Source organism: Mus pahari, chromosome 17 (assembly GCF_900095145.1).
Source record: "Mus pahari chromosome 17, PAHARI_EIJ_v1.1, whole genome shotgun sequence".
NCBI classification, from domain to species: Eukaryota; Metazoa; Chordata; class Mammalia; order Rodentia; family Muridae; genus Mus; species Mus pahari.
Genome location: NC_034606.1, coordinates 43,674,271 through 43,702,258, shown reverse-complemented (window position 1 = coordinate 43,702,258; position 27,988 = coordinate 43,674,271). Strand labels below are relative to the sequence as shown.

At 53.9% G+C, this 27,988-nt stretch overlaps 2 protein-coding genes across 4 annotated transcripts; both read left to right on the top strand.

Moving 5' to 3' along the window:
* The first annotated feature begins 5,662 nt into the window (after window positions 1-5,662).
* Sstr3 (somatostatin receptor 3) lies at window positions 5,663-13,315 on the top strand. Of its 2 annotated transcripts, XM_021217269.2 has the most exons (3): window positions 5,663-6,164; window positions 6,351-6,497; window positions 9,796-13,315. In XM_021217269.2, the coding sequence occupies exon 3, from the start codon at window positions 9,836-9,838 to the stop codon at window positions 11,120-11,122; it is 1,287 nt and encodes a 428-aa protein (XP_021072928.1). In that variant the 5' UTR covers window positions 5,663-6,164; window positions 6,351-6,497; window positions 9,796-9,835; the 3' UTR covers window positions 11,123-13,315. The 2 variants fall into 2 exon arrangements, with proteins under 2 accessions (XP_021072928.1, XP_029404020.1); XM_029548160.1 differs by lacking the exons at window positions 5,663-6,164; window positions 6,351-6,497 and adding an exon at window positions 7,255-7,296 and having other exon boundaries at window positions 9,796-11,888.
* Window positions 13,316-21,150: 7,835 nt separating this feature from the next.
* Window positions 21,151-27,303, top strand: C1qtnf6 (C1q and TNF related 6). Of its 2 annotated transcripts, none has more exons than XM_021217207.2 (3): window positions 21,151-21,260; window positions 23,280-23,520; window positions 25,306-27,303. In XM_021217207.2, the coding sequence occupies exons 1-3, from the start codon at window positions 21,255-21,257 to the stop codon at window positions 25,851-25,853; spliced, it is 795 nt and encodes a 264-aa protein (XP_021072866.1). In that variant the 5' UTR covers window positions 21,151-21,254; the 3' UTR covers window positions 25,854-27,303. The 2 variants fall into 2 exon arrangements, with proteins under 2 accessions (XP_021072866.1, XP_029403983.1); XM_029548123.1 differs by having other exon boundaries at window positions 25,517-25,599.
* The last annotated feature ends 685 nt before the right edge of the window (window positions 27,304-27,988 follow it).

The window sequence follows — 27,988 nt, the reverse complement described above, 5'->3', positions numbered from 1 at the left end:
CACACACACACACACACACACACACACACACACACACACACACGGCTCCTAACAACCATCTGGTCCCTTCTTCTGACCTGCTTTGGCTCCAGCCATACACGTGGTACACAGACATATATGCAGGCAAAAACTCAGACACATAACGTAAATGTTTTACACTCAGGTGAGTGGACCGTCCATCTCTCCAGCGTGGCACAGTGAAGCTGGCCCTCGTGACGGGGACGAGGGTGAGCTGGCCCTGAGGGCATGAGTGTGGGAGAGAGCTGACCCCTCCACTCAGCTGCTGGAAGGTAGCCTGGGTACAGAGGTGATGCCCTCCCCTGAACTCTCCTCACCACCTCCTGCCGTCAGGAAAGCTGGCCTCAGGACAGAGAGCGGGAGAGTTGGCCCAGCCCCTCTCAGGCTGCAGCATTTGGAAGAGTGCTACCCTCCCCATCCCTAGCTGCACTGTATCACAGTGTATCCCTGTGTACCACAGTGGAGCTGCCTCTGCAAGCATGGCAGAGGGTTTGAGAGCAGGAATGCTGACCTGCCTCCTACTGATGGCCACATTGGGTGGCCTAGCCAGAGCAGTGCTGGAGAGCTCCCCCTGGTGGTATGGATAAGGGAGAGCAGGTGGGCGGGCGGGCTTAGCTATGACCCAGGCCTGGACCCAGAGCTTTGATTTGGCCCAACCCCAACATCTACACCATCTGTGAACTGTTGGTATGTGTGGAAGGGCCAGTCCTGCTGATCCAGAACTCCACAACACAAGGCAACAACAGGAAAACTGGGAGGAGTTGGGTGAGGAGCCAATATTGATGTCATAGAAGCCAGGGACCTTGAACCAGACCAGTGACTCACTGCAGCGAACATTCCCAAGTGAAGATGCGTGAGTGGGTGGAGGGATAGACTGTGGGACACAGTGTGACACACTGCAACTTCCATAATGAGATGTTTTTTATGCTTTGTTTTGTTTGTTTGTGTGTGTGTGTGTGTGTGTTCTATTTGGTGGGGGGGGGGGAGAGGGAGGTTGCTAGGGCAAAGGGTGAATATGAGAGGGTGGAGAGATGAGCCAGACTGGGGTGCATGATGGGAAACTTGCAAAGGATCAACAACAAGATTGTTTTGGTTTGGTTTTTTAAGTAAAAACTTAAAATGCCTGTTGGGTGGGTAGCCTACACTTAGGAGCTCAGACCCCGGAAGGTTGAGGCAGGAGGATCAACTGTGCCAAGTCACTCTAGGCTCCATAGTGAGAGTCTATCTCAAACACACCAAGTTTGTGCATGGCGGGTAGGGCGGAGAGAAGGCAGAAGGATGCTTCAGAAGATGTGTGCGCATAAACACAGCTAAAGGTCAGTGCTGCCTCTGAGACAAACTAGGGAGAGGGCCGTTGGAGGATGCCTGTGTCTTCTTCATTTAAAACCTTTTTAGCACAACAGGATTCAGAATCATGTTTGGGAAGAATGCTTGAAGAACACACGAGCAAATCAGAAATGAAAAATAATTGCATTGCAGACAGAAAAGGGAGGCCCAGGAGAGGAAGCCTGTCTCAGAGCAGGTGATGTCTAAGCTTGCAGGAAGGGAAGGGGAGATGTGTGTGGGGGCAAAGGGTTCAGGCTTCGGGGAGGGTACCTAGAACAAGAGGAGGGGTAAAGTGCAACGATAGGTCAGTGGGGGTGGGTGGGAGGACAACACTAAGAATTGTGGCAGTGTCAGGAGTGACAGGTGGCCAAGGGAGAGCCTCAAGCAGTCAGGCTGTGACTCAGCATTTTAATAGAGTCCCTGTGCCTCCTGAGCAGGCTGATCTCACTCTGCTGTCTAAGGGTCTCAGCCGGGCTAAGAATAAAATGGACACAGAGCAGATTAATGGGAGAAGGGCATGTGACTTGTATCAACAGGGACAGTACAGGAGAGTTCCCTGATCACTTTCCCCTTGTGGGGGTTGGGGCGGGGAGGGAATTCTCATGGGCTGGGTAAAGAGCGAGAGCATGGCAGCTGTCCTGTGGGAAGAATAGGGTTAAATAGAGAGCAGGCTCTACAGACCCGACCTTCCCCAGTCCTGCCTGGTAACCAGGTGGGTTATGGTCCTCCCGGTTCTGGGAGACTCCTCTCATGGCCTTCAGCCCCTGCTTTCAAATCGAGAAGAGAAGGTGATGGTGTCCTTCTTGATTTTCAAGTATCTTTTGTTAAAAAGGCAAAATCAGTGTGATAAAGCAGGAGGGGGGCGGGTGGCACTCTTAGAATCCTGTGAAGGCTGGTGAGGCCTCTGGAGAGTCAGCCAGGTGAGAGAAGGGAGGGGTGTGTGGGCATCCCATGAGCCTCTTCTCTGTCTCCTGTCAACCGTGGTCAGGTGCCTGGCAGCCAGGTGGTGGCCTTTGCTGAAGGAGAACACTGAAGTTCCAAGAAGTGGGTTTTACAGTCATGTGGCTGGGGACAGAGCCAGGACAGAGAGAGTTCCTCTGTCCAACCTCATGGTCCTCGGTTCCCTCGCAAGCAGGAGCTCAGAAGTTAGAAGTCCCTGGGTCACAGGAGCTGCTGCAGTGTGTGTGTGTTGGGGGGTGAGGGTTGGGGTGGGGTGACTCATTCTGTTATCTGCATAACACTGTGAAGTGGGAGCTGGCAATGAGGTTCAGAGAGGCTCAGACACGTATTTGAAGTCACACAGTCAGTACAAAGCAGACCTGAGACTCAGCTCCAGAAGGAGCCAGCAGGGGGTGACAAGCCCCAAGACATCCTTAATGAGGACATTAGTGAGAAAGTTTGAGAGTTGGCCAGAAGGTCATCTCATGTTTTAGAAGACAGACTTGTTTCAGTAAGTAGGTCCTTCCCTGGCCCCATGGTGATACGCCTGGCTTCCAGTTGTGTCTGGGCTCCTGAGAAACTATCTGTCTCATGGCACCATTGCTGGCCATGGGAGCCCTCTACTGTGAGGGTGGAGACACCATCATGGTTTTGCCAAGGCCAAGATCACATGGGAAAGCCAGCCAAGTAGCCTTTGCAGGACCCCAGCAGATCTGACAGCCCTGGGGGCCAGGTCCAGCCTGAAGTCAGGGATTTGGGATTTTGAGCCACAGGCTTCTAGAACCTCAGATTACCAGGGCAGGGCCATCTCGGTGGGGTCCCTCTGGATCCACACTGTCCCTTGCTCCCAAAACTCTAGGCGTGGACCTACGCTTTCCCTTCTCTGTCCTGGCTTACCAGAAAAAGGGCTCAACAGGAACCTCGGTCACTTTTGCTGGCAGAAGCCTTCTAGAGAAGGACTGTCCCAGTACTCTCTAACTTCTAGCGTGCCCTCAGGAACCAGGTGTCCCTTCTTGTCCCTCTGCTACTCCCTATTCATCTATCACTCACTCACCCACCCATGAACTCCATGAGTTCAGTCATCTGCCATCCATCCATCCATCCATTTGCCCATTTACCCATCATCCATCCATCCATCTGACTGTCCATCCATCCATTTATCTATCTACCTATCCACCTATCCATCCATCTATCTGTTCATCCATCCATTTGACTATCCATTCATCTATTTATCCATCCATCCATCCATCCATCCATCCATCCATCCATCCATCCATCCATCCACCTATCCATCCATCCATCTGTCTATCTGTCTACCCATCCATCTGACTGTCCATCCATGCATCCATGCATCCATGCATTGATGCATTCATTCATCTGGCTGGCTATCTGGCTGTCCATGCATCCATCCATTTATCTATCTACCCACCCATCCATTCATCTATCCATCGATCCACCTGTCTATCCATTTGTCCGACTATCCATCCATCTGTCTGACTGTCTGCCTGTCCATTCATTTGTCTGTCTGATTGTCCATCCAACCAACCATGTATCTACCCTTTTATGCACCCATTTATCCATTTATCCATCTTCCATCCCTTTTCATTTGTAATAGAGTCGAATGCCTACTATATCAGTGCCTTGGGGCACTGACAGTCTAATACAGAAAATATCCATGCCCATCTTCAGATGAGGCACCAGGAAATAAATCACAGTTGCAAAGACAGACTTTAGACATCTGAGGGTGAGTCTCCCTGTCCTGGGGTCAACCAGATGACCGTTCCCCCCCCCCACACACACATGGGGATGGTGCAAAATCAGTATTCCAGCTGCAGGAAAAGCCTGTGCGAAGACCCTGAGGCTCCTGCCTGGCCTCCTGCTCCTGTCCTTGCCCTGGATGTGACTTGTGCAGCAGTGAAAGAACCGTGGAAACCTAAATCAAGGTCCAGACCTCTCTTCTCCATTCTCAGAGGCTCCCTGCTTACCCAGATTGAGAGGACCAGATCCCAGGATGACCATAAGTCGCCCGAGGCTTAGTTGTGATTGCCCTACCTAGAGCCTTGCTTGGTGAGAAGCCAGCTCTTCACCCAGCTTCATGGTTTCCAGCCCCATCTCTGTACCCGATTCCTTTTCGTCCCAGCTAAGGTTGGACTCTCTTTAGTGATATGGTGTGGATTGTCTGCCCGGAGCAAACCCCATTTCTTTTATCCCTAGAGCCTGGACCCAGGCTGGAGGCAATGGTATCAGAGGATGAATGGACAAGTGAGTGAATGAGTGAGTGAGTGAGTGAGTGAGTGAGTGAGTGAGTGAGTGAATGAATGAATGAATGAAATTGATGAGCTCAGAGCTTGGGGAGCCAAGGGGAATCTGTGGGTAGGGGGCAACAGAGGTAGTGGGCAGCAGGTGACTGGGAAGCATCATGCAGGGCTGAGAGCAGAGAAACACAGCAAGAAGAAGCCCCACCTTGGACCCTCAGGGCTGTCCAGAGCTTGTGTCCATTTTAGACCAGCATCAGCCACAGATGGCCACAGTTTACTCCTTAGCCTGTGCAGCCCACAAGCCAAGAAAGAATGGTTTATATAGGTAGGCACCAGTGAGGGATCTGATGCCGGGGACCACCACATTCACGCACCAATGAAGCAACATATTTCCCCTCCCGGGGAGCGCATCAGCTGATGTGTTATGAACAATTGTCTTCAAGGGCAATTGTTATTATTCAAAGTGTATCAGTTAAGAGTGAGAATTGGTTTCCTCGGCATATACCTTTGACTTTCGGCTCTCAAAACCAAAAATGCCTACTTTCTAAACCATCTCTCTGCTCTGTCCAGATCCAACTGACCCCAGCGCCACAGTCCCTATCTGCCGTCTCCTGGACCCTTCCCGTCCCGCTGCTCCTAGAATCCTCTGCAAAGGGTATGCGGGCTCAGAGCCCACATCTCGGAGTCCACCCTGCCCTCTCCTCCTCATTCCGCTGAGCAGCCCCCTCCCTCACGGGTAACTACGTCCCAGGGATCCGGGGTTGTCCTGCTTCTGGCAGGCAGTTCCCTCTCTCTGCTGCTCCCCTCTTTTTTTTCCAAGTCCCCGCAGGAGCCAAGGCCAGCGTGGGTGGCTGAAATCTCCTCGGTAACGGAGATCTGCCTCTCCCTCTCCCGGCCTGGCCTCCGCCCCTAACCTGCGGCCCCTCAGTCTGGCACCTGCTGTCCGGTACTCAGTCCCTCCTCCCGGCCCCCCCCGCGTCTGCTGGCTCTCCATGTCACCATCTGTGGCACAATCCTTCTCTGTCACTGTCCCCACCACCCCCTCTTTCTCCTTCCTCCTGCCTCCCTCTGTCCCTGCCTTTTTCTGCATCTCTCCCTGCTCCTCCATCCATCTATTCTCGCCTCTCCTCTTCGCTCCTCTGTCCCTGCTCCTTGCTAGGCATCTCTCCTTACTCCCCCTCATTCTGCCTTTCCGCCCACACACTGTCTCCTCTCCCTCTCCTTTCTCTCTCTCCACCTCCGACCCTCCCCCTTCTTTCCTTATTTTCCTCTGGCTTCTTATGTCCCCTGCTATCTCACATTTCTGTCATCTTGGGAAGTGTCTCCAGCCACCCCCAACTGGGTGCCATCTGAAGACCTCCCATCCTGTGTCCGGCACCCTCCACGTGTCCTGGAGATGGGGGGTGACGTACCAGGTGCGGGTGGCAAGTCAGGACCGAGGACCAGATGGGAGAGGCGACGTGGGCTGACGTGGCCCCCAAGGACCTAGGAAGGGCCCAAGCCCAAGAACGCTGGACGAGTGTGCACCGTGTGGCACCCCAGCTGGCTGTGCTCTGGTGGTACCTGGCTGCTGAATGCTAACCAGACTGGCAACTACAAAGGGAGTTCTTGCCCAGTGGGCAGGTAAGAGGGCTGAGCTCATGGGAACTTGGAAGGTGGGATACCTGGGAATCACTCACCAGATTGAACTTGGGGCTAAGTCTGGGGCTGGCAAAGGGTAGGGAGTTCCAGAAAGCAATGAGGCTTTTGGTGTGTGGGCTGGAAGGCAGGAAGGGCTATTAATCTCAGCATCTTGTGCCATCATTCCAGAATCTTGGAGCCTCCGTGCAGCAGAATGTCAGAACTGGACCAAACCAGACGCAAGCTACCATCCGGCCTCCCGGGCCTTGAGCATCCCTTGAAGCTGGCAGTGGTGCATCTGATGAGCCCCCTCCACCTCTGCAGCAACCCTATAAGGTAGGAATGCACATCTCCATTAAAGTAGGAGGAGTCTAGTCTGGAACCAGAGAGAAGTGACTTGTCCAAGGTCACACAGCACAGTTCAGCATCAGCAGAGGCCAAGTTCTCAGCTTGAGGGGGTGGCTCTGAGGGTCAGGCTTCGGGCCTACAGCTCATGTCAGTCATTGCTGACTAATAAAATCCCAGCCCCTTGGGGGGGAAGGTCCAGGGGTGCAGAGGACAGGTGCACTGCAGAGCCAGCCAGGGGTCCTCAGCCTACATTGTCCCTAGATGTCCTGACTCTTGACAACTCCAAGTCACAGGAAGTCAGCATGGTCCAGTAGACAGACAGGATTTCTCACTCACCAGCTAGGTGACCCTGTAGAAGTCACTTAACCTCTCTGAGCTTCAACTTCCCTTTCTCATTACCTCCCCGATCCATGCTCCTTTGACTTCTCCCTGCTTAGCTTGCTTGTTTCCGTTAGTACTTACTAAGTTCACGGTGATAGTCTAGGTGGCAAGGGAAAGCCTTTTGGAAAGGGTAGGTGCTGAGTGAGAGGGACATAAGAGCAACAGGGGTACCTGGCATGCCTGAGGGGCCATCCTTAATTGCTGTGGGGCTTGGGAACACTCACTCACCCTCTCTGTGTGTCTCTCCCCTCCTGAACAGTCCTGAGGAGATTCCACCCCCAGTTTTCAGGCAAGCTTGTGCCAAAGATAAACCAGACAGGGAGGCAAAGTCCCTCCCTCCCAAGGAGGAATTAGATCAGGCATAGGAGCACAGAACCTTAAAGAAAAGACGGCATCGAAATTGCAGGTCTGTTTCCCCTCAGTGAAAAGCTGTGATTTCTCTGTTCTGGCACCTGCCTGGCCCGTCAACTTTGACAGCAAGGAGGGTGTCTTGGAGGGGAGCCAGGGTACCAGGAGGGATGTTCCACCTCCAAGTCCGAGGAGGGTCTGGCTGGGTAGCTGTGTTCCTGTGAGTGTGTGTGTGCATGTGTGTATGTGTGTGTGCGTGTGTGTGTGTATACATGCGTGTGGGTGGGGGGCATGTGTGTACGTGTATGTGTGTGTGCACACGCGTGTGTATGTGAGTGTGTGCACATGTGTGTGTTTGTGTGTGTACATGTGTGTACGTGTGTGTGCGTGTTTGTGTGCGTGTACACATGCTTTTGCAGGCTATGAATGTGCTTGTGTGGGCCTGGAGGGGCCGTCCTTGGAGCACACTCTGGGCTTCCCTGAGGGCATCTGTGCCTCAAGCCAGGAAATGAGGTTTGCCCAGTTCTCCGCTCCCCTTCTCCTGCCATCCTAGGCACCTGTGATTGGCCACCCTCTGGGAAAGATATAAAGAGGCACTGCGTAAAGTAAGTGGGTCGGGTGGCCAGGCGACATAGGGGTGGCCCACCCCCACCCTGGGAGCAGAACCATAAGGTCCTAGATCCCAAAGTTCCTTACCTAGGATGGTTTGACTCCAGCTGTCTGGAGTTGAAGTATTCCCTGATTCAAAGTTATGGGGCCTGAAAACCCTGAGACTCTGAGATTCATGGCTGTGTTCCAGGAAATTAAATGCCCATCTCTAGGCTCCTGTGGAGCTGAGGCTTTGGGTTCATGGTCCAGAGTTCAAGAGCACAAACAGCCAGACAAGTTCTGCCTAGGCCAGCAGGGCAGTGAAGCCATCACCACACTATGTCAGGGGCCTGCCCTAGCCTGGCCTCAGTTTGGCAGTCTGTAAAATAGGATGATGGGTCACAGGTCCTCCTGTAAGTGCTTCTTCCTGTCTGTGGCCCAGATCGTGAGACTCTTCTTAGTTCCTGGACAGTTGGTGAGGACAACAGGAAAGCCTCGCACTGTAGGGATAGGGGTTGTGTCAGTTCTGAGACGCCAGTTTTTCCTGACATCTCCTGGGGTCAGGGTTCAACAAGGAGCAGCCAGCTCTGTGAGGACACTACAGAATCCCGAAGCCCACTGGCCAGATTTGCTAGACCCAGCTCAAGAGAGCTGAGGGTGCGGTGAGTTGAGGAACACACTCTGGGGCTCACTGAGCCAGGAGCTTAGAGGCTGCCAGAAGCCTGGGCAACCTGGAGTGTGGCAGGGAGATGCCTTGGCACTCTGCCAAGGGTCCATTGCCATCCTTGGCATCGCCAGCCTGGCGCTCAGAGCTGTCGCATATGCTCCTCCTCAGGAGCATGCTGGGAGCTAGGTGCTTCCCCTCCCCAGGAGCCTCCTACATCCAGAGGCTCTGTGGGAAACTTAATCACTCTCAGCTTCCAGTGGAGGGGTCCAGACCCAGAGTGAGTCAAATACAGGGGTGAGAAGGGCAGATTCTTAGCCTGGAGACGTCCCCTTCAGCCCACTCTGCAGCGGATCCAGGATCCAAGGGAACCGGTGGGATGGGCAGAGCGGTTTATTGGCTGGGGAAGAGATGGGGCAGAGGGTCAGGCCCATGGGAGGGACTGCTCTTAGCCTTGTACCTGGATGTTCTAGGAGCAGTAACCTGCTGAGGAGGAGGCCAGAGAGCTTCCATTTCCCAGGTCCCCAGGGTGCAGCCCACACCTTCACAAGTCTGCCCACTCTGGGCTCTTCTGACTCATTTGATGCCTCACTGGTGAATGATGTGATTGAGAGAGAAAGAGAGAGGTGGGGGCAGTGGCAACAGTCCAGCGTTGGCCGATCTGTGGTGATTCAGGAGATTTTTGAGTCTAGCAGGAGAACCCAGAAGGCTCCCCTAGAGGCCCAGGCACACAGGACCTCACCAAGTGCCAGGAAATGGCCGCTCCTGCCGCACCCTCCTGCTGCATCCAGTATTCAGCTGCAGGGTCCTGCACACAGCCCGGCACCTGGGAGACGTGGCTTCAGATGCAGATTTCTCATTACCAATCTGTCCGGGAGGAGGAGTGGTCCAGGCACCCACTCACATTCACACTCACCCCTCCAGGTGGGGCTGTAGGTAGGGGACCCCATGGAATGGCCAGGGTTTGGGAGGTGTCAAGGGCTCTGACTCCCAGGAGAGGAGATGGCAACCACTCACTGTCATTCTGTTTGGAATTGGAAGCCTGAGGGAAGTTCTGGGCTCTGCTAGAAAAGACATGACTATATCAACTTTCCCCTGGAGTTTGGGGGTGGGGGTTTGAGGGTCTCACCTGAGAACTAAGAATAGCACCCCTCACCTTACTGGGCTGTGCAGAGAACACAAGATGCTCATCGGGCTCTCTGAGCTGGCACACAGTAGGTCTCTAAGTTCAAGGTGGCGGTGGTGTCCAGTGTGGCACAGAGGAAGCATCTCTGTCACAACTAAGCCGTGTTCTCCCTCCTGTAGGTTAGGGCTGGTTGGTTGCTGACTGACCTTCATCTCAGCCATGGCCACTGCTACCTATCCCTCATCCGTGCCTACGACCTTGGACCCTGGGAACGCATCCTCAACCTGGCCCCTGGACACCACCCTGGGGAATGCATCCGCTGGCGCTAGCCTGACAGGCTTGGCTATCAGTGGCATCTTGATCTCTCTGGTGTACCTGGTGGTGTGCGTGGTGGGTCTGCTGGGCAACTCGCTGGTGATCTACGTGGTCTTGCGGCACACGTCCAGCCCATCAGTGACCAGTGTCTATATTCTCAACCTGGCTCTGGCTGATGAGCTATTCATGCTAGGACTACCCTTCCTGGCTGCTCAGAATGCCCTTTCCTACTGGCCCTTCGGCTCTCTCATGTGCCGTCTGGTCATGGCCGTGGATGGCATCAACCAGTTCACCAGCATCTTCTGCCTCACGGTCATGAGTGTGGACCGCTACCTGGCTGTGGTGCACCCCACACGCTCGGCCCGCTGGCGCACGGCGCCGGTGGCTCGCACGGTCAGTGCAGCGGTCTGGGTGGCCTCAGCTGTGGTGGTGCTGCCTGTGGTTGTGTTCTCAGGAGTGCCCCAGGGCATGAGCACGTGCCACATGCAGTGGCCAGAACCAGCAGCTGCCTGGCGAACGGCCTTCATCATCTACACGGCCGCGCTGGGCTTCTTTGGGCCCCTGCTGGTCATCTGCTTGTGCTACTTGCTCATTGTGGTGAAGGTGCGGTCGACCACCCGGCGGGTGCGGGCGCCCTCGTGCCAGTGGGTACAGGCACCCGCATGCCAGCGGAGGCGGCGCTCTGAGCGCAGAGTCACACGCATGGTGGTGGCCGTGGTGGCACTCTTCGTCCTCTGCTGGATGCCTTTCTATTTGCTCAACATTGTCAATGTGGTGTGCCCATTGCCGGAAGAGCCCGCCTTCTTCGGCCTCTACTTCCTGGTGGTGGCGCTGCCCTACGCCAACAGCTGCGCAAACCCCATCCTCTATGGCTTCCTCTCCTACCGCTTCAAGCAGGGCTTCCGCAGGATCCTGCTAAGGCCATCACGTCGCATTCGGAGCCAGGAGCCAGGGTCAGGACCTCCAGAGAAGACAGAGGAGGAGGAGGATGAAGAGGAAGAAGAGAGAAGGGAAGAGGAGGAGCGGAGGATGCAGAGAGGACAGGAGATGAATGGGAGGCTCAGTCAGATCGCACAGCCCGGCACTAGTGGACAACAGCCTGGGCCCTGCACAGGGACTGCCAAGGAGCAGCGGCTTCTGCCCCAGGAGGCCACAGCTGGGGACAAGGCCAGCACGCTGAGCCATCTGTAAGGATGTCAAAGAGCCAGCATGGTTCAGAAAAGAGCAGGAGCTCTGCTTGACCTCAGGGCACGGACACCAGCCAGATGCAGTGATCTGAGCAGCAGCGAGAGTGACCTTATTTACATGGCTGTCCTGGTCCTCTCTGGACCGCTGTGGTACTGGGGTCCAGTGATGGAACGTTCATAGGCTTGAACTTGCTGTGCCAGGACTTGTGCCAGGACTTGCTCTGTGTCCTTTGGCCTGTCATTTGCCCTCTCTGGGCCTTGTTTTCTTCTTTTGACTCAGGGATGGGTAAACTGAGCCTGGATGGGCCCTGTCAGAAGAGGGGTCTGGAATCCTTACCGGAATCAAAATCCTTTCAGATCGGGGCCCAAGTGAAGGGAATTTGGACAGTCTGACCAAGAAACAAGTTATCTTGGCGATCAGTCTGTATCTTGGCCCTCAAGGAGATACACCAGGGACTTGGGAAATCAGAGATGTGGATGAGCCAGGGGCTTGCTTAACTGAAACCTAAAGGAAGTGTTAGTTGGTGCTGTGGGATACCACAGCTTAGGATCCAGGTGAGCCCTCCCCATGCTGCTGTGTGGCCTCGGCCAATATGTTCATGCCCAGGCCTCCTACCTCTTCTGCAGGACAGTCCAGTGTCCTACAGACCCTCACCCCAGCGTCTGAGCATTGGGCCTTCTATGCTCCTGGACATGAGGGGAAGAATTTTCCAGAAGGCAATGAAACCAAGTTTCAGAGGTTCTTACTGCTTGGCCCCCTCTGGGGCCTACAAGCTGACTTGTCTTCTAATTTTGTATTCCTTCTCTGGTGGGGTGGGGTGGGGGGAGGAGGGGACTGCACACCACACAGGCTCAGGCCACCGGAGGTCTGACTCACCCTATTAAGGCTATTCAGGTCAGCTACCTGGTCCCCAGGGCAGGCACCATGCAGCAGCCCGAGGCAAGAAGAGGGAGATAGAAGGAGAGGGAGCTGAGGTAGTAGGAAGAGGGTGGGGGATGGGAAAGGAGGGAGGAGAGAACAGAACTTGGTGGTGATCTTGAGCCAACCTCCCCGTCCCCTTTAGGGTAAGCTCAGTTGCAGCGTTGATGGTTTTAGGCAGGATCTGAAGAAGACCTGTGGCCAGGATCCCCTGGAGGGTGTGTGGGACTGGTGAGAGGGACACGGGCCATGATGGAGTCCTGGGAATGGGCTTGGCTCCTCAGGACACTAGGGAGAGATGGTAAGCCCCTTGTGTGTGGGTCATACCTCCCATCCTCTGTATTCCCAGGGCTCCAGCTGATGTGAAGACTAAAGGGCTGTTGTGGGGGAGTAGCCACTGTTCCAGCTGGGTCAGGACTTCATCTTCCCCTTCCCAGAGATGGTTCTTCTGGTCCCAGCAAGGCTGGCCCTGGAGAGGTTAGAGCTTCTGCCCAAACCCCCGCCCTACCCTGCAGAGAGGCAGGGCTCTCAGGGAACCCACAAATCCAGATGCTGAGAAAGCTGGATCTTCTAGTCACCTCAAGCTGCTTGGCCACACCCTCTGTCTCCTCATAATGGGGTCCCTCAGTTCCTCAGTTCTCCAGTCTGCTGGAATCTGGGAGGAAATTGAGTCTTGCTGGGGAAGCTACTGCTGGCCACAATGGGATTGCCTCCGGATGCAAAGTGGCAAGGATACACTGTGGCAAGGATGCAAAGTAGCAAGGATACAAGGTGGCTAGGGTACAAAGTAGTAAGGATACAAAGTGACACGGATGCAACTTAAGGATGCAAAGTAGCAAGGATACAAAGTAGCAAGGGTACAAGGTGGCTAGGGTACAAAGTAGCAAGGATACAAAGTGACAAGGATGTAACTTAAGGATACAAGGTGGCAAGTATACAAAGTGGTAGTGCCTCTACCTCAGGCTCAGCCCATACTCCACCTCTTCAGTGGGTGGTTTCTGTGTCAGCTACTGGAGGTGAAGGTATTCATGAGAAGGGGGGGGAAGAGGTCCGAAGCCAAGGGCCAGGGAGAATGCAAAGCACCCCAGAAGGAGGAAGTTTGCAAACAGAGGCATGTGTGGGGCCTGAGGCCCAGCCCAGGCTTCCTCTGAGAAGATGGGGTCAGGAAGTGAGCAAGCCAGCCTTCATGGATGGGGCAGGTAAGGGAGGAGGGTGGCCAGTTGAGAAATTCTTCACCGCTTCTGACCCAAGCTCCTATCAATAAAGACAGTGACTAAGACCTTTTTTTTTTCCTCTGTATTTCCAGTGGCTGCATGTGCAGCTGGGTGGCTTCTTTCTCTATAAGGCTTCCTAGTCCTTCAAGGGTTACACAGATGTGCTTGAAAGTCTGAACCTACACCCTTGAAGATTGTACCCCCCCCCCCAAAAAAAAAGATACCTCTAAACAGCAAATCTCAAAGCAGGAAGATAATTGAGTACAGCTAAGTCACCAAAGACAGGGCCATGGGAGTGATGACTGGTTAGCCTCTGCCTTTCCAGACAGCTTGAGGTGAGGCAGTGTGATGGACAATATAGTCTGGCCAATGGTGTGTAGTGGGAGGGGCAGGGTCATGGATGGACAATATAATCTGGCCAGTGGTGTAGTGGGAGGGGCAGGGTTGTGGGGGGAAGGGCCAGACAGCAGCAGTAGGCTGAGTGTGCCTAAGTGGCCCGTGGTTACTGTATCTAGGTACAGTCATACAGGTGTGTGTGTGTGTGTGTGTGTGTGTGTGTGTAATTTTGTTCAGTGCAAGTTGTGTAGAAGTTGCTCATGCCATAAATACGTGTACAATGTGTTCTTTGAGGCAGGTGTGTGCAGCATCTGCCTGTGCTACTTGGCAGTGTCCACATGGGCCGGGTTTCTCTTCTGCTCCCATGGTTCTGAACTTACCAACACTGGGAGCCACTGCTGGGGCACCCTGCAGTGTGTGTGTGTGGGGGGGGGGGATGATACAGCTGTGTCTCCAGGGCCAGGCAGCACAGCTCTGGCCCTTCCCGTGAGTCTCTGGGATGAATACATGAAAGGGTTAGGCCCTTGGGATCAGAGTCATGCTGTGAGGAGCCTGCTTTGGAGCAGGGATTGGGAATAAGTCAGGGTGTTCTGGGCAGGCAGGGGAAACTGGAGGAGCTCATTTTGGGTTTGGCGACTAGAATCTGTGATTTAGTCCTGAGCAGAGAGAGAAAGGCAGTGACCGCCAAGCCCGCCTCAGTCCTCTTCAGCAATGGAAGCTGCTGACTTACCTTGATCTTGTCGCTCAGGGGCGGTTGCCAGGCAACGGCCCATGGTCACAAGCTTGTGGATCAGGACTTTGTTCATCAGTAGGTAACAGGATGATGGGAGAAGAGCTGGGAGACTCCCGGGTCTGAGGCTGGGGAGGACAAGGCTAATGGTCGTTGGGATCCTCTTTATCTGAAGATGATGTGGGCCACTGTTCCAGAGGGAGCTGACAGCTGGGCTCCATGGAACCCCATGTAGAAAAGTAGTAGATCCCATCTTAAGTAGGAGATCCCTGGCTGTCCTGGTGGTGAGCAAGGGGTGGTCCCGACAGAGCCTCAGGAGACCGCCTGTCACTGACAGCCCTCAGGCCCTTGGGAAGTTCACTGTAAAGCTGTGGGAGGGCACATCTCTGAAAGTCAGGAGATGGGTTGGAGAGATGGCTCAGAGGTTAGAAGCTTACCTGCTTCTCTTGCAGAGGACTGGAGCATGTGACTGGCAATTTACATCACCTGTGAGCAGTCCCAGGGATGGATACCGTCTTCTGGCCTCCAAGGGTCCTAAGACCTCCACATGTAGGGCATAGTGTACACACACACACACACACACACACACACACACACACACACACACACACACACACACACACACACACACACACACACACACACACATGCATGCACAGAGAGAAATAAAAATAAATCTTAAATATATACACATAAAATGAGATCCAAAGTTAGGTGTCCCAGGCCTTAGAGTCCATTTAACTGCAAACCTACTGTGTGACACTTTTTACTTCTCTTGGCATAGTTCACTTAGCTAGCAGAGACTTTTCTGAAGTTCTCTCATCTGGGTTGTCCTGGAAACAAGGTGACTGGGTAGGTCAGGGCATGGCTCCTGCATCTGGGTGTTCCCAGGTTGGCCCCTTGTGCATTGCTCCTTTCTGGACTCAGTGGAAAAGGCGAGTATATACGTGTGCTGGGAGAGCATAGTGGGTGTGCACAAGAGGCAGGTACCGGTGCCTGAGTGTGCCAGGGTTGGTGTGTGCTGAAGCTCCACAGTTAGACAATGCAGCCAGCAAGGTCATGGGAGGCTGAAGTCCCATGCTGAGGCACAGGCTGTAAAGTCACGGTGCCCTGGAGAGTTAACTCCTGTAAGGGGCTGGATTGTGTTCCTCCCAGTTCCTGTATTGAAATCTTAACCTGACCAGGTAGTGCTGGTGCACACCTTTAATCCCAGCACTTGGGAGGTAGAGGCAGGTGGATTTCTGAGTTCGAGGCCAGCCTGGTCTACAGAGTGAGTTCCAGGACAGCCAGGGCTTCACAGAGAAACTCTGTCTCAAAACAAACAAACACAAAAACAAACAAACACAGAAACAAACAAACAAAGAGAAATCTTAACTTGTTTCTCTTTTTTTTGGAAACAAGGTCGTAGCAGATGTAAGCAGGGAAGGAAGTCACATTCATATAGGGTGGACTCACTACAGTGTGTGCCCCCAGGAAAAGAGATTTGGACAGATACAAACAAGAGCAACATAGAGATAAAGGTCAAGGTGATGGAGTGGCACACACCTGTGTTTCCAGGCCTACCTGTAGTTCAAGGTCAGTTTGTACTACATAGTGAGACCCTGCCTGAAAAACACAGTATCTCCCCTCCCCCCAACAAAGACCAAGGTGATGCTTCTCCCTCCAAGCCCAGGGATGCTGAGGGTGCCAGCAACCTTCCAAATGACAGACGGAGGCTTAGAACAGACCCATGGGTGCTCAGAAAAGCTACAAGGGAGATGCCTTGCTCCTGGAGTTTGGACTCCAGCAGGGTCACAATAAACTTACGTGCATGCGTGGGTGTGTGTCTGTGTGTGGTGGGTGTCTGTGTATCAGTGTGTGTCAGTGTGTGTGGTGTGTGTGTGTCTGTGTGTGGTATATGTGTGTCTGTGTGTATGTCTGTGTGTGTGTCAGTGTGTGTGGTTTGTGTGTCTGTGTGTGTCAGTGTGTGTGGTGTGTGTGTCTGTGTGTGTGTGTCAGTGTGTGTGGTATGTGTGTCTGTGTGTGGTGGGTGCCTGTGTCTGTGTGTCAGTGTGTGTGCTGTGTCGGTGTGTGTGTATGGTGTGTGTATCAGTGTGTGTGTTGTGTGTGTCTGTGTCAGTGTGTGTTTATGTCTCTGTGTGTGATATGTGTGTGTTTGTGTGTGTGTCTGTATGTGTGGTGTGTGTCTGTCCGTGTGTGTATGTGTGAGTGTGTATACGCGTGTGCTGAGGCATGCATATACGCAGGCCTGTGTTGGGTGCCTTCCCCAATCTCTCTCAGTTTATCTTTCAGACAGGATCTCTCACTACACCTAATGCCAGACTAGAGATACAGGTGCCCATGAGCTGCTTTTTAATGTAGGCTACTAGAGATCTGAACTCAGTTCCTCACACATGCAAGGCAGTCAGACACTTTCCCAACTAAGCCATCTCTCCAGCCAAGGAAGGGACATCAGAGAGTGTCACTGTGTAGACTGGCCTGGACCTCAAAGACTATTCTACCTCAACCTCCCAAGTGCCCCTGGCGTGAACCACTGCTCCTGGCAACACAATAATCTTTTTTTCTGAAGCTCTGGCTGTGTCTCCCACTAAGACCACTGCCTACGTGCCATAGGGTGTTAGTGGCTCCTCCGGCTCGGGTCCAAAGATGTGTCCAACCAACCTGCTCATCCATCATGCAACACGTGGTGAATGTGTGCCATTAGCTGCCAAAGCCTGAGCCCAGAGGCCAGATGGCTTCTCTAGGAGCCAGGGAAGGGACAGCAGAGAGTGTCACTGTGTAGACACTATAGACTCAGACACCCTATGGTTTAGTCCCAACCAGGCCATAGATCAAGCTCTCCCTGCCTCACTTTCTTCCTCACTGGGTCAAGGAAGTGCTTAGGTTGTAAATGAGCTAACTTTGGCAGATCTTGGGCCAGTGCCTGCTGCCCACAGGTACTGCCTAAGCATTTTTAGAAGTGTGTCCACAGGACAGACGTGTCGACCTGCTGGGGTAATCTGGACTGTTACAGTCATTGCCCAATATCAGGACCAGAAAGAAGACTAAGAACCAGAAAGACGGGTAAGAACATTGCTTTCCCAGCCCTGGTTTAGGGCCATCCTCCTGCCTCAGCCTCATCCTAGGTGAATAGGGTGATGCTGAGAGGTTGGGTGCTCTGGGATTACCAGTGTCAGCTCCTCCGTGGCACACAATGCCCCTGGAAGTGTATACAGCAGACGGGGTAGTCAGACTGCAAGGCCTCAGTTGCTTCCTGGAGGCCTAGGGTCCCAAAGCCTGCAGCCCTGCACAGGCACTTCAGGGCACAGTGGGGGTGAATCTGGAGTATGTACACACGTACAGACAGCTTCTCGTTCTCACTGGCTCCAAGGAGTGCCCAGCCATACCTCACACCCCATAGGGACCCAGAGACCTGGGATCCTGGCCACATTCTCTGTCACCATCTTGTTTTAGGTGAGGAGACTGAGACCTGGGGTGGAAGCAGGAGGTTTCAAAGCTTTACAGAGAAGGGACAGAATGTCCTCTTTCAGTCGGACTTTCTGCTTTAATGGCCAGGAAATGTGTCAATATTTGCTCATGGGAGCTGCTGCTCCGCCGCCCTCGGTCAACACTTGCAGAGCCTGCTTGGTTTCTCCATCTGCGAGGCTATGGTTGCGTCTGAGTTCTGTCCTCTCTCTACAAGGGAGTTCTCTGTAGGCTCTGGCTGTAACAAATGGATAAATACAACCTGGTTTACGTGTGTGCAGTGGCAAGGGTGTTCTTGGCCACATGCAATCAGGGGAACCCCAGATCATTCACTTCCTAGCTCAGAGTGCCCGTGAGCCAACCTCAGGCCCTGGTGGAGCCTCGGTTTTCTCATTCCGGAAGTGAACCTCACAACCCCATCTCACAGGACTGTCATCAGACAGCAAGGTGACACGACTCCCGTTCAGGTCAACCCTGTTCTTTCTGTGTCCGCCAGGGGGCGCAGCTGGACTACCCGGTTGGACCTGACTGTTCTTTTAGGCTCGGAAAAAATCGGCTCGATTCGGCTCTTCTCGGTCGTACTCGGCTGGATTCAACTCTGTTCGGCTCTGCTCGGCTGAAATAGACTCTAGCGCTTTTCCGATATGCTCTGCTCCTCTCCTTACTACGCTTCCACGGTGTGTGTGGGGGCCCTGGAACCCTTCCCACTTTCTGCGGTGCTGAGGATTGGAGGAATACACTCTGCTCCCCAGCCAGGCTTGGACTGCCTGCCGAGGTTCTGGTGCTGGGTGCTGGGGCGAGCGCTGACTACCTCCAGGAGATGGCGACCTCCTACCCATCTGTTCAGAGCTTAACTCAGCAATGACCTTGAACTCCAGCTGTGATTTACCATTCACAATTTACACAGGGCTCCCTTCTGGCGTCAGCAAGTCATTGTCCTACCTCCTGGGAGAAAGGGCGGGAGTAAGCAGAGAAACACTTATATTGTGGGACTCTGGCCTTAGACCTGGTTCTGGCTTTTTGTGTCCGGTTATACATTTGCTGGCAGAGGCTTTGAAAGAGTATAGAAGGTCTCATGGGCCTTAGGGTATCCGCTGGTGAGTGTGCAGAGAAAAGTGGGTGCACACCTCAGCATACAGGGCTTAACCAAAGTAGCAAGGTACCCTTTGGTTGGCTGTTCCCAGACACTCATATAATCCTGGACTCTTCAAGATCATCTGGCCCAGGGTCATTAAGACCCAGAGAGGGCTGGAGAGATGGCTCAGTGGTTAAGAGCACTGACTGCTCTTCCGAAGGTAGGTCCTGAGTTCAAATCCCAGCAACCACATGGTGGCTCACAACCATCCGTAATGAGATCTGACATCCTCTTCTGGGGTATCTGAAGACAGCTACAGTGTACTTACATATAATAAATAAATCTAAAAAAAAAAAAAAAAGACCCAGAGAAATGTCAAGCACACCTTTAATCCCAGCACTGGGGAAGCAGAGGTGGTCAGAACTCTGTGAGTTTGTGGCCAGCCTGGTCTAGAGAGTAGCCTGGGACAGCCAGGGCTACGCAGAGAAAACTTAATATCAGCTCCACCCCTGCTTCCCCTCCAAAGACTCGGGGAATTAGGGACTTACCCAATGTCATGAAGAGGACATGGAACAGAGCCATAGTCTGTCTGTTACTTCAGAGCTGGACACCATGTCTCAAGTCTACCTGACGTGCCTGGGCGCCCTCATGTCTGAGGTCAGTGGCTGGCAGTCTCTGGTTTGTTGGATGAGCAGCCTTGACCCTGTATGTGGGGTGGGGAGTGTAGTGGGATGCACAGTGTTAGGAACACAGCCTTCTGCATGAAGTGCCCTTCGCCTGCTTCTCCCCGTCCGTCCATCTTTTCTTTCATCCACCTTCCCAGCATTCTACACCAGAGATCTGAGACTGCCTGGTGCTGTCCCCACCCCCAGGGCTGCTGACTCAGCCCTTTGCTCTGGTGGCTGCAGCTTGAAGCTGGTAGCCTCTCTGCAGGCCTGGCTCTGTGCCCTAGGAATGCTGCTCCGGCAGGGCCACACAGAGCCAGGCCAGTGTGAGCCTGGTGGTGGCCCTTATAGGGCTATCATCCCTTCTCTGCTTTCTTCTGCCCCCCATCCCCCCAGTATTCCTGACTGGACCTGAGGACTCCAAGTCATTTGGGGAGGCAGCACCAGACTAGAAGAATCTGGCGTCCTCTCAACTTGGATTTCGCTCTGCTATGTGACCTTGTACCAAAGGCTTGATCTCCCTGGGCCACAATGTCCCTGATTAAGGGATGGGATTAGGTCATCTCTGAGGCTCATTCCAGGCCTGATATTGCTGTTGGATTGTCTGCCTAAATGCCCAGGAAGCCTGAACCCAGAGACAGCCCTGTCAAAGACCCTAAGGATTAGGGCTGCTGTACTTTTTATTTTTTTATTGAAGTCCCAGACCCAAATCTATCCCATAAGCAGCGGGCAGGAGAGCAATACTACTGCCAAGACCCTCTAGCTGCTAACCTGGAGAGAGGCTGGAGGTGGGGGTGGGAATAATAAATCTAAATACTTTTGAGGATCAAGGTTCCCCAGAGAAGTGAAGCCTAGCTCAGGCAAGGCGGTACCCAGCAAAACTGAAATAACAGATCACCAAGGGCGAGGGACATTTGACAGGAATTGCACAGGGTTTCCGATCCCCAGGAAACCAGGACTAGGAGCCAGGGCAGTGGTCTTTGCTAAACATTTCCCAGTTTGCCCAGGAGGAAACAGGCAGGGCTCTGCCTAGGCCCAGGGCACACAGGCTGCCTCCTCCAGCTTCACCTTGAACGTCCTTGGGGTTATACTTCTGTAAGGGAGCTGGCTTTAGGAGAGTCAGTGAAGGCAGGATTTCTTCCTGGAAGGTGGGGAAGAGGGAATAAGCCATGCTTGGTAGGGGCAGAACCCTTGATCCCCTCCGGCGGGAGAGGCCATGTTGCTGGGTGTTAGGACCTATGGAGGATGGGTACCAGCGGCTCATGCCACTCTCTCTGTCTCTGTAGCTCTTAGGCTCAGACTAGCTCCAGGCTGCAGAGTTCCTAGTGCTGCCTCCCTCTTCCTGAGTGATGCAGAGCCCCGCCCCCCTCTGGTGCAGCCTCCAATTTCCAGGCCGAGTCTTTCTAGGCTCTTGATGGTCATCCTGTCTAATTCCCAGGGCATTTGACTCAAACAGGTCCCCAGAGCTGGGCCTGGGCCACAGATGCCCAAGGACGTTAAAGATCCAAGTCTCCCAGTATCTCCGAGGCAGAGCCCCAGGCTGGAGAGGCGGGAGCAGGAGGAGGGGACTGGGAAGCCAGCTCAGCGTGCTCCCTCCTCCCTCCCTCCCTCCCTCCGCCCTCCTAGCTCAGTCGTAGGCCTAGGGTCGGGCCTGCAACAAGTTATCATCACAGACATGGGCCAAGGAGCCAGAGGCCGTCCGGGGTCTGTGAGTTGAGCTTGAGGCTGCAGGATGAGGGTGAGTGGCTGGTGGCCTCTCTGCTTCTGTCTGGGATGGGGGTTGGGGTTCCCTCTTTCTGGCAAGCACACAGCTTTTTCCCTCTCGCCTAGCCAGCTCATTGGAAGATCTCTTCTCTGCCACCCTGCACTTCTGCCCACCCCGCGCTGCTTCTGGTGTTTACCTGCCTCCATAGGGACTTCCTTACCCACCCACTCAACCCCAGTCACTAAGCCCCGCCCATCTGGAGGATAAGGTGGCTGGGCCACCCGCCAAGAGGCTCTGGCTTTTTAGATGAGGTGGTGGTGACCGGCAAGACCCCTCTAGGGTTGGTGTGACCCCCCACACTTGGTACTGCCTGGCCCCTCTCCCAGGACCCAGCCAGGGACCCCAGCGGCAGTTAGTCCTGTTTTCAGGGAGAGGGGCCTGCTTCCTGCTTCCTGCCCCTAAGCTCCAGTTCTGTGTCTCTGAGCATTGGACTCCCAAGGGACCAGACCGTAGGAAACAAAAATGTCTCCAAACCACGCTGACTCTCCGGAAGTTCTTTGCCTTTCAAGCCATAGACTCTAGAGTGAGGTCTATACAGGAAGAGGAAGGAACGGGGTACTTTGAAGTCTTTGACAAACTGGGCAGTTTCCCAGTGTGAGTCGCCCATATTGCCTGGCAAGGAAGACATGTTGGCGTCTTGTGTGAATGAAAGAGGGGCTAAACTGCAATCACTAGGTCACATGACCACCAGGTCACATGTTTGTGAGTTATTCGGATTTCCTTCACAGGGTGGGCACATCTATGGCCCGAATAAAGTGTGGGGGAGGGGGTAGGAAGGGGGGTTGCTGCGACCTCTAGTTGAGAATAGGCGTGGAGTTGGTCTCTGAGGGAATTCCCTGCCTGTGGAGCAGAACCAGCAGGCCCCAGCAGTATAGACAGGATCATTCCAGAAAGGGGGTGTCTATGAAGACACCTCCTGTTGTCACCCCAATCCCTAGAGAGATGTCCCTTTAACACATAGTCCCTCTTCATAGCCTTTCAGAAGTAATCGTTTTACCTTCTCAGCCTGTATTAACCACAGAAAAATATTTTTGAATTTGTACTAAATGTTAAGAGGAACAAAAAGGAAATAAACAAAGAGACGCCAGAGGTGTAAAAACCAGTCTGGTTTCAATAGCAGTTTCTGATCTGTGATCATCGGGTGGTGCCAGCCCCCGAGCCTGTCACCACCTCAAAGGCCCAGTGCAGGCTTCCGGCCCACCGAGCCAGGCTCCTCTGGTGTCCGGCCTACTTCCTGCCCCACTCTGGAAACTGGAGACCTCATCATGTTCAAGGCCCAAGATGGAACATTACCATTTCTGGTCCCTTTCAATGTGCAGGTGCTTTCTGTTCACCCCCTTAATTTCAATTTACTACCTCAGTGGCTGATTGGTAGGCCTGTCATGATTGACACAACCGTCTTCAAATCACTTGGCTCCTGGGCAAGAGTGGGTTGTTGACAACACAGAGATGCCAGAAGGATGAGTCCTGCTAATAAGCCTTATGCTGTCCCAAAGGGGACATCTCTGACTTGTTCTTCAAGAGGGAGACCTCCTGCTTCTGCGCAGGATCCACAATGCCTTGGTCTCAGGGACCCTAGCTCCTGCCACCTCCTATGGTGCTTGCCAGAGGTGGTGGGAGCCGAGGTCATCAAACAGCCTTTAGAGATGAGAGGACCCAAGAGACATTCTCCATCTCCCTAACTAGCCATGTGGATATCTGACATCTTCCTTGGTGCCCCAGTGAAGGCCTGGGAGCCTAGTTTGTACCATCTGAGGGTCTCCACGGGGCCTTCCTCCTTCCCAGGCCGCGTGGCAGTGGCCACAGAAGACAGACACCAGGAGGCTCGATGGCCAGTCTAATGCCCTCCCCCAGGCTTGCTTCCCAGGTGGCCCCAGACTCTCCTGTTGCCAGAGGTCCTTCCCTACTCCCCTAGAAACACTGGGTCTCCCATGGTTACAGGACAATGTCATCTGTGGGTGCTGAGACAAATGTATCTGTCTCTCCTTCCAGGTCATCATGGGGCTAGCCAGCCTGGGGTCCCTCTGGGCAGTATTCCTGCTTCCTCTTGTGTTTGGGGTCCCCACAGAGGAGCCTACCTTTGGGGGATCTGTGGCTTCCCATCTCCCCAAAGGCTGTCGACGATGCTGTGACCCCAAGGACCTGATGTCCTCTGATGACACAGTCCAGGCCCCTGTTTCCCCTTATGTCCTGCCTGAGGTCAGGCCATACATCAACATTACCATCCTAAAGGGTGAGTAACCACACTGGGCAGGGCGTGGGCAGAACTGGGAGGGAGGAAAGGATGGAGAGAGGGAGGGAGGGACAGAAGAAAACAGGGTAGGCCTTGCCTAGGCCCTGTCTGCCTTCGATCTGCATGTACACAGGACCCAGGGTGTGTAAGGAGCTAAGGAATAAATGATATGCAGCCAACAGATTTCCCAGGTTAATGGGGTGGCTAGTGGGAAAGGCCCTGGGATCCAAAATGTGAGCAGAGGGTGTTGGGGTGAAGTGTGGGGCACAGTCAACAGAGTGAGCATGGCAGGTACACAAGGCTCCTGGAAGGTGAAATGCAATCTTATGTTCACAGCGTAAGGGGCTCCTCAGCAGGGGTGTGAAGAGAGATGTCATGGGGAGAAAGATGTGGGCTCAAAGGGTCACCAGCCACCACTAGAATAGAGGTTTCTCTCAGTGGCATCATAGGTTTCTTGTGGTGCACAGAGGGACAGAGGTTGAAGTGTAGAGCCTTGGGGGAGCTCAATGGCCGGAGGTTGGGATGGCTGGGTGGTTCCTTGATATATAGCATCGGATGTGACGGAATTAGTGCCACCACTGTGAGGGGACCCATAACTGCCAGGGCCATACCACTGACATCCTGGCTCCATCTTTGCTTACAGTGTCCCCACCCAATGTGAGGACATGACTTAGTGTCCAGTAGAAGAGAGGCCCTCCTGGGGTCGCCTCCATGTCAGAGACAGAGCAAGGCAATCCCCTCTGATCGCCAGCTGGCCCCTGAGACTCCTGCGCACGCTACTTGCCTGGGTCTAAGCACCATGCCTTGTGGGTCAAGATGGCCTCTTTCTTTTTTTTTTTTTTAATTATTTTATTTTTAATTTTTTAATTTTTTTTATTATTATTTTCTTTATTTAAGATGGCCTCTTTCTAAACCTCCTGCTAGCTTGTATGTAGAAGGAAAGCGGTTTCTTCCCCAATGTTACGGCAGTCTCAGGCTTGGCAGAGCGGGAGTTCAAGTGCCCTGTACCCAGTGAGGTACCTCTCCCAGGACGTGTGGAGCCGGCCCGAAGCCGTGAACACACCCACCCCACTTTCTTTTGGTCTGTCTTCCAAGGCCTGGGCCCCCCATTTTCTCTCTTCCATCCGCTGACCTCACCATTATGGTTAAGGAGATCTGAGGAAGTGCATCTCACCAGGGAAATAGGGGCAGTCAGGTCTCTTCGGTACACACTAGGTGTGTTTGTTGGGGTCTGGGGGGTGGGGTGGGAGGCATCGTCGGTGTCATATGCTCAAATTCGGCCTGCAGCCAGGGCTGGGAAAGTGACCAGGTTGGAGAGCACCAGTTCCAGGGAGGGTGGAGATGGGCTGGGCCATCCTGAGTGGATGTCCTGCCCTCTCCTTGCCAAGGAAGGACTCGAGTGTAACCTTGAAGTGGGCGTTGCCCTTTTAAGGTACACCCTAAATACCCAAGACCCAAAGGCAGTTTTCTTCTCTAACCAAAAGTACAGTCTATCTTACCTTACCCCACCCCCTGGCTGGCCTAGGCCGGAAGCTTGTCACCCTCTTCTTGCTAAGAAGGGGACCCAGGCTGAGCTGGATAGGATACACTTTAAGTCTTGGAAATGGCCTCAGTTTCACTTCTGCAGAGGGATGTTTGGGGTGGCAATGACCTGCGTGCAGTTAGGGGCTCAATAAACACCAGCTCCTTTGTCTGGACCCAGGCCAGGGCACATGCTTCCAAAAAGGAGTGCTTAGCACACAGGTGGGTACCTGTCCTGACTTCTCCCCCTTCGTGTCCTCACAGGTGACAAAGGGGACAGAGGTCCTTCAGGAACACCAGGGAAGCCAGGCAAGAATGGTACCCGAGGGGATCGTGGCTCTCAGGGTGTCAAAGGTGACAAGGGGCAGGCAGGTAGCCCTGGCAGCTCGTGCCAGACGCGTTATTCGGCCTTCTCTGTGGGCCGCAAGACAGGCTTGCACAGCAGCGAGAACTTCCTCTCACTGCTGTTCGACAGGGTCTTCGTGAACACGGATGGCCACTTCGACATGGCCACCGGCCGCTTCGTGGCTCCCCTGCGCGGCCTCTACTTCTTCAGCCTCAACGTGCACAGCTGGAACTACAAGGAGACCTACGTGCACATCGTCCACAACGAGGAGGCGGTGGTGATCCTGTACGCGCAGCCCAGCGAGCGCAGCATCATGCAGAGCCAGAGTGTGATGCTGCCGCTGGTGCCGGGTGACCGCGTGTGGGTGAGGCTCTTCAAGCGGGAGCGGGAGAACGGCATCTACAGCGATGACGTGGACACGTACATCACCTTCAGCGGCCACCTGATCAAGGCAGAGGACAACTGAGCTCCCCGGGCCACCTTCGCAGCTGGGCGGCTGGTGGCTAGGGCAGGTCCCGTAGGTCCCAGGGCTGGGTCTGCTGCTCTTCATTCCTTGTCTCCACCGTTACCTGCAGTCTGTCTCTATCCCTATCCTCTTGGCTTCCTTTTCTGATAATTTGGGGCTTACGTATTCCAGACTTTGCCAGCCTCTAGAGTGGCTCTCCTGACACTCCACCACTCTATTTATCCCCGGGGTCTTTATTATCTGGTAGATTCTGGCTTCGCATTTGGGGTAGACCCAGGATTCTTCATCTCTAGTGATTTCCTCCGTGACATTGATACTACTGGTCTGTGGATCACGCTTGAGGAATTGTGCTCTCTAGAGTGTTCCCAGCATTCTAGGGACTTCGAGAATTGCTCCGGAATTGCTCCCCCACCCCCAAACTCTAGGATTCTTTCCATATCCTCTGGCTTTCTCCTCCTCCTGGGCTTCCCTCATGTCTGACCTTTCCCCTCCTCCCCTTTTTCAGCCATTGTCCATTTGCGCATGCGCATTGATCTAATGCTGTCCGCTCACGTGGTCTCAGGTCTTAGGAAAGCCCGGAAGTGGGTACTAAGACTTGAGCGCATACTGGGTGCTCCTCTAGACTGGGTCCGCGGGCACTGTGGTTCCTTCTCCACTGCTCCCATGGTGCCACAGGTCCTGGAGATGGGATGGTACCCTTTCCCATGCTCCATGTTCTTGCCCTGTGCCCAGCATTAAAGCAAATATAGATATAGTCTTGGCTGGGAGGAGACCCAGGAGTTTAGACGTATCTGGGATGAAGGGACGTCTGGGAACTGGAGCCCGTTCTCTTCCCTGACTTTTGAAGACTCCTTCAGCCCTCCTCCTTTCCCCCAGACATTAGCCATGCACTAGTGCTCTCTGGCCCTCCTGGCTCCTCCAAGGCCCAGGCTCACCCTGGATTTATGAAGGTGCTTAAGCCCCTGTCCCCCTGGAGGTGGCTCCCATTTCAGAGCTTCTCCTGCCTGTATCGCCCTTGCAGACATCGTGGGCAAGTCAGGCAGGACGGAGGTGGCAGGTTTCAGCCCAAAGCAGGTCTAGGGACTGAAGCCAGTGACATTCAGGTTACCTGGGGGCCTTCTCTGAGCCATGCTGCCAAGACAGGCCCTGGGGGAGGTTGTGAAAAAGCAAGACCTCTACGCCTTTCTCAGGGTGTGTAGCCTGGTGGCTCTCCAACCTTCTCCTCTCCCACTGTAGCCTGCCCAAGCTTCTCAGGGGAAGGTGGCCTCCGTCCATTGGTGCTTCTGCAGATCCAGGGCAGGGTTGGCCCTGGGAGGGCATCTCTGGTGCTTACAGCCAAGGGAGCCATGGGAGGGTGACAGAAGCAAGGCCCGCCATGTGCTGTGAGGGCTGGTTCTACAAAACCACCCTCAGCCCAACTGTCCTTGCCTGCTTGGCCAGTGTGAATAAAGATATTGGATTCTCTTGGCAATTCAGCCTGGTACTTTTTGCCCTACGGCCATCTCCTGCCTCGGGAGATAAGACACTCTGTCCTGCCAGTCATTGACAGCCAGACATCTGGAGTCTCACTGAGAGTCAGCTAAGATCTATCTGGGCAAGTCCCCACATCTCTGAGCCTCAGTTTCACTGCCTGCAAAATGGAGCTGACAATGGTTTGCCTCACAGTAGTGGGGGCATGGAGGTCTCAGGATTAGATGACATGTCACCGGGCAGGTGTGCCTCTGTGCAGCAGAAACATGGTGGTGATTTTCCTCAGAGAACATTCCAGAATCTCACGTACCAGCCGGGTACTCCAAAATGCCTCGCCAACTGTATTTGCTACTATCTTGTTACTGAGACAAAAGCAACTCAGGGCAGAAAGGGTTCTTTTTGGCTTGGGGGGGGGTATATCTATCTAACATGGTGTGGATGGCATAGCAGCCGGGTTGTCAGGTGCTGGTCCCGCCGCATCTGCAGTCAGGAGGCAGAGAGATGAGTGTGGGTGGACAGGCTGCTTTTTCTCTCCCTTTTATTCTGACCTGGACCTGACCACGGAATGGTACCTCCCACCTTCACTGACCTGGAAACAACTTCATAGGCACGCCCAGACACTTGTCTTAGGTGATTCTGGATCCTGACAAGTTGACAGTATTCAC

Coding starts and splice junctions, on each gene's coding strand:
- Sstr3 (XM_021217269.2), top strand. CDS start 9,836: ATGGCCACTGCTACCTATCCCTCATCCGTGCCTACGACCTTGGACCCT.
- C1qtnf6 (XM_021217207.2), top strand. Junction 23,521..25,305: donor CAACATTACCATCCTAAAGG/GTGAGTAACCAC, acceptor GTGTCCTCACAG/GTGACAAAGGGGACAGAGGT.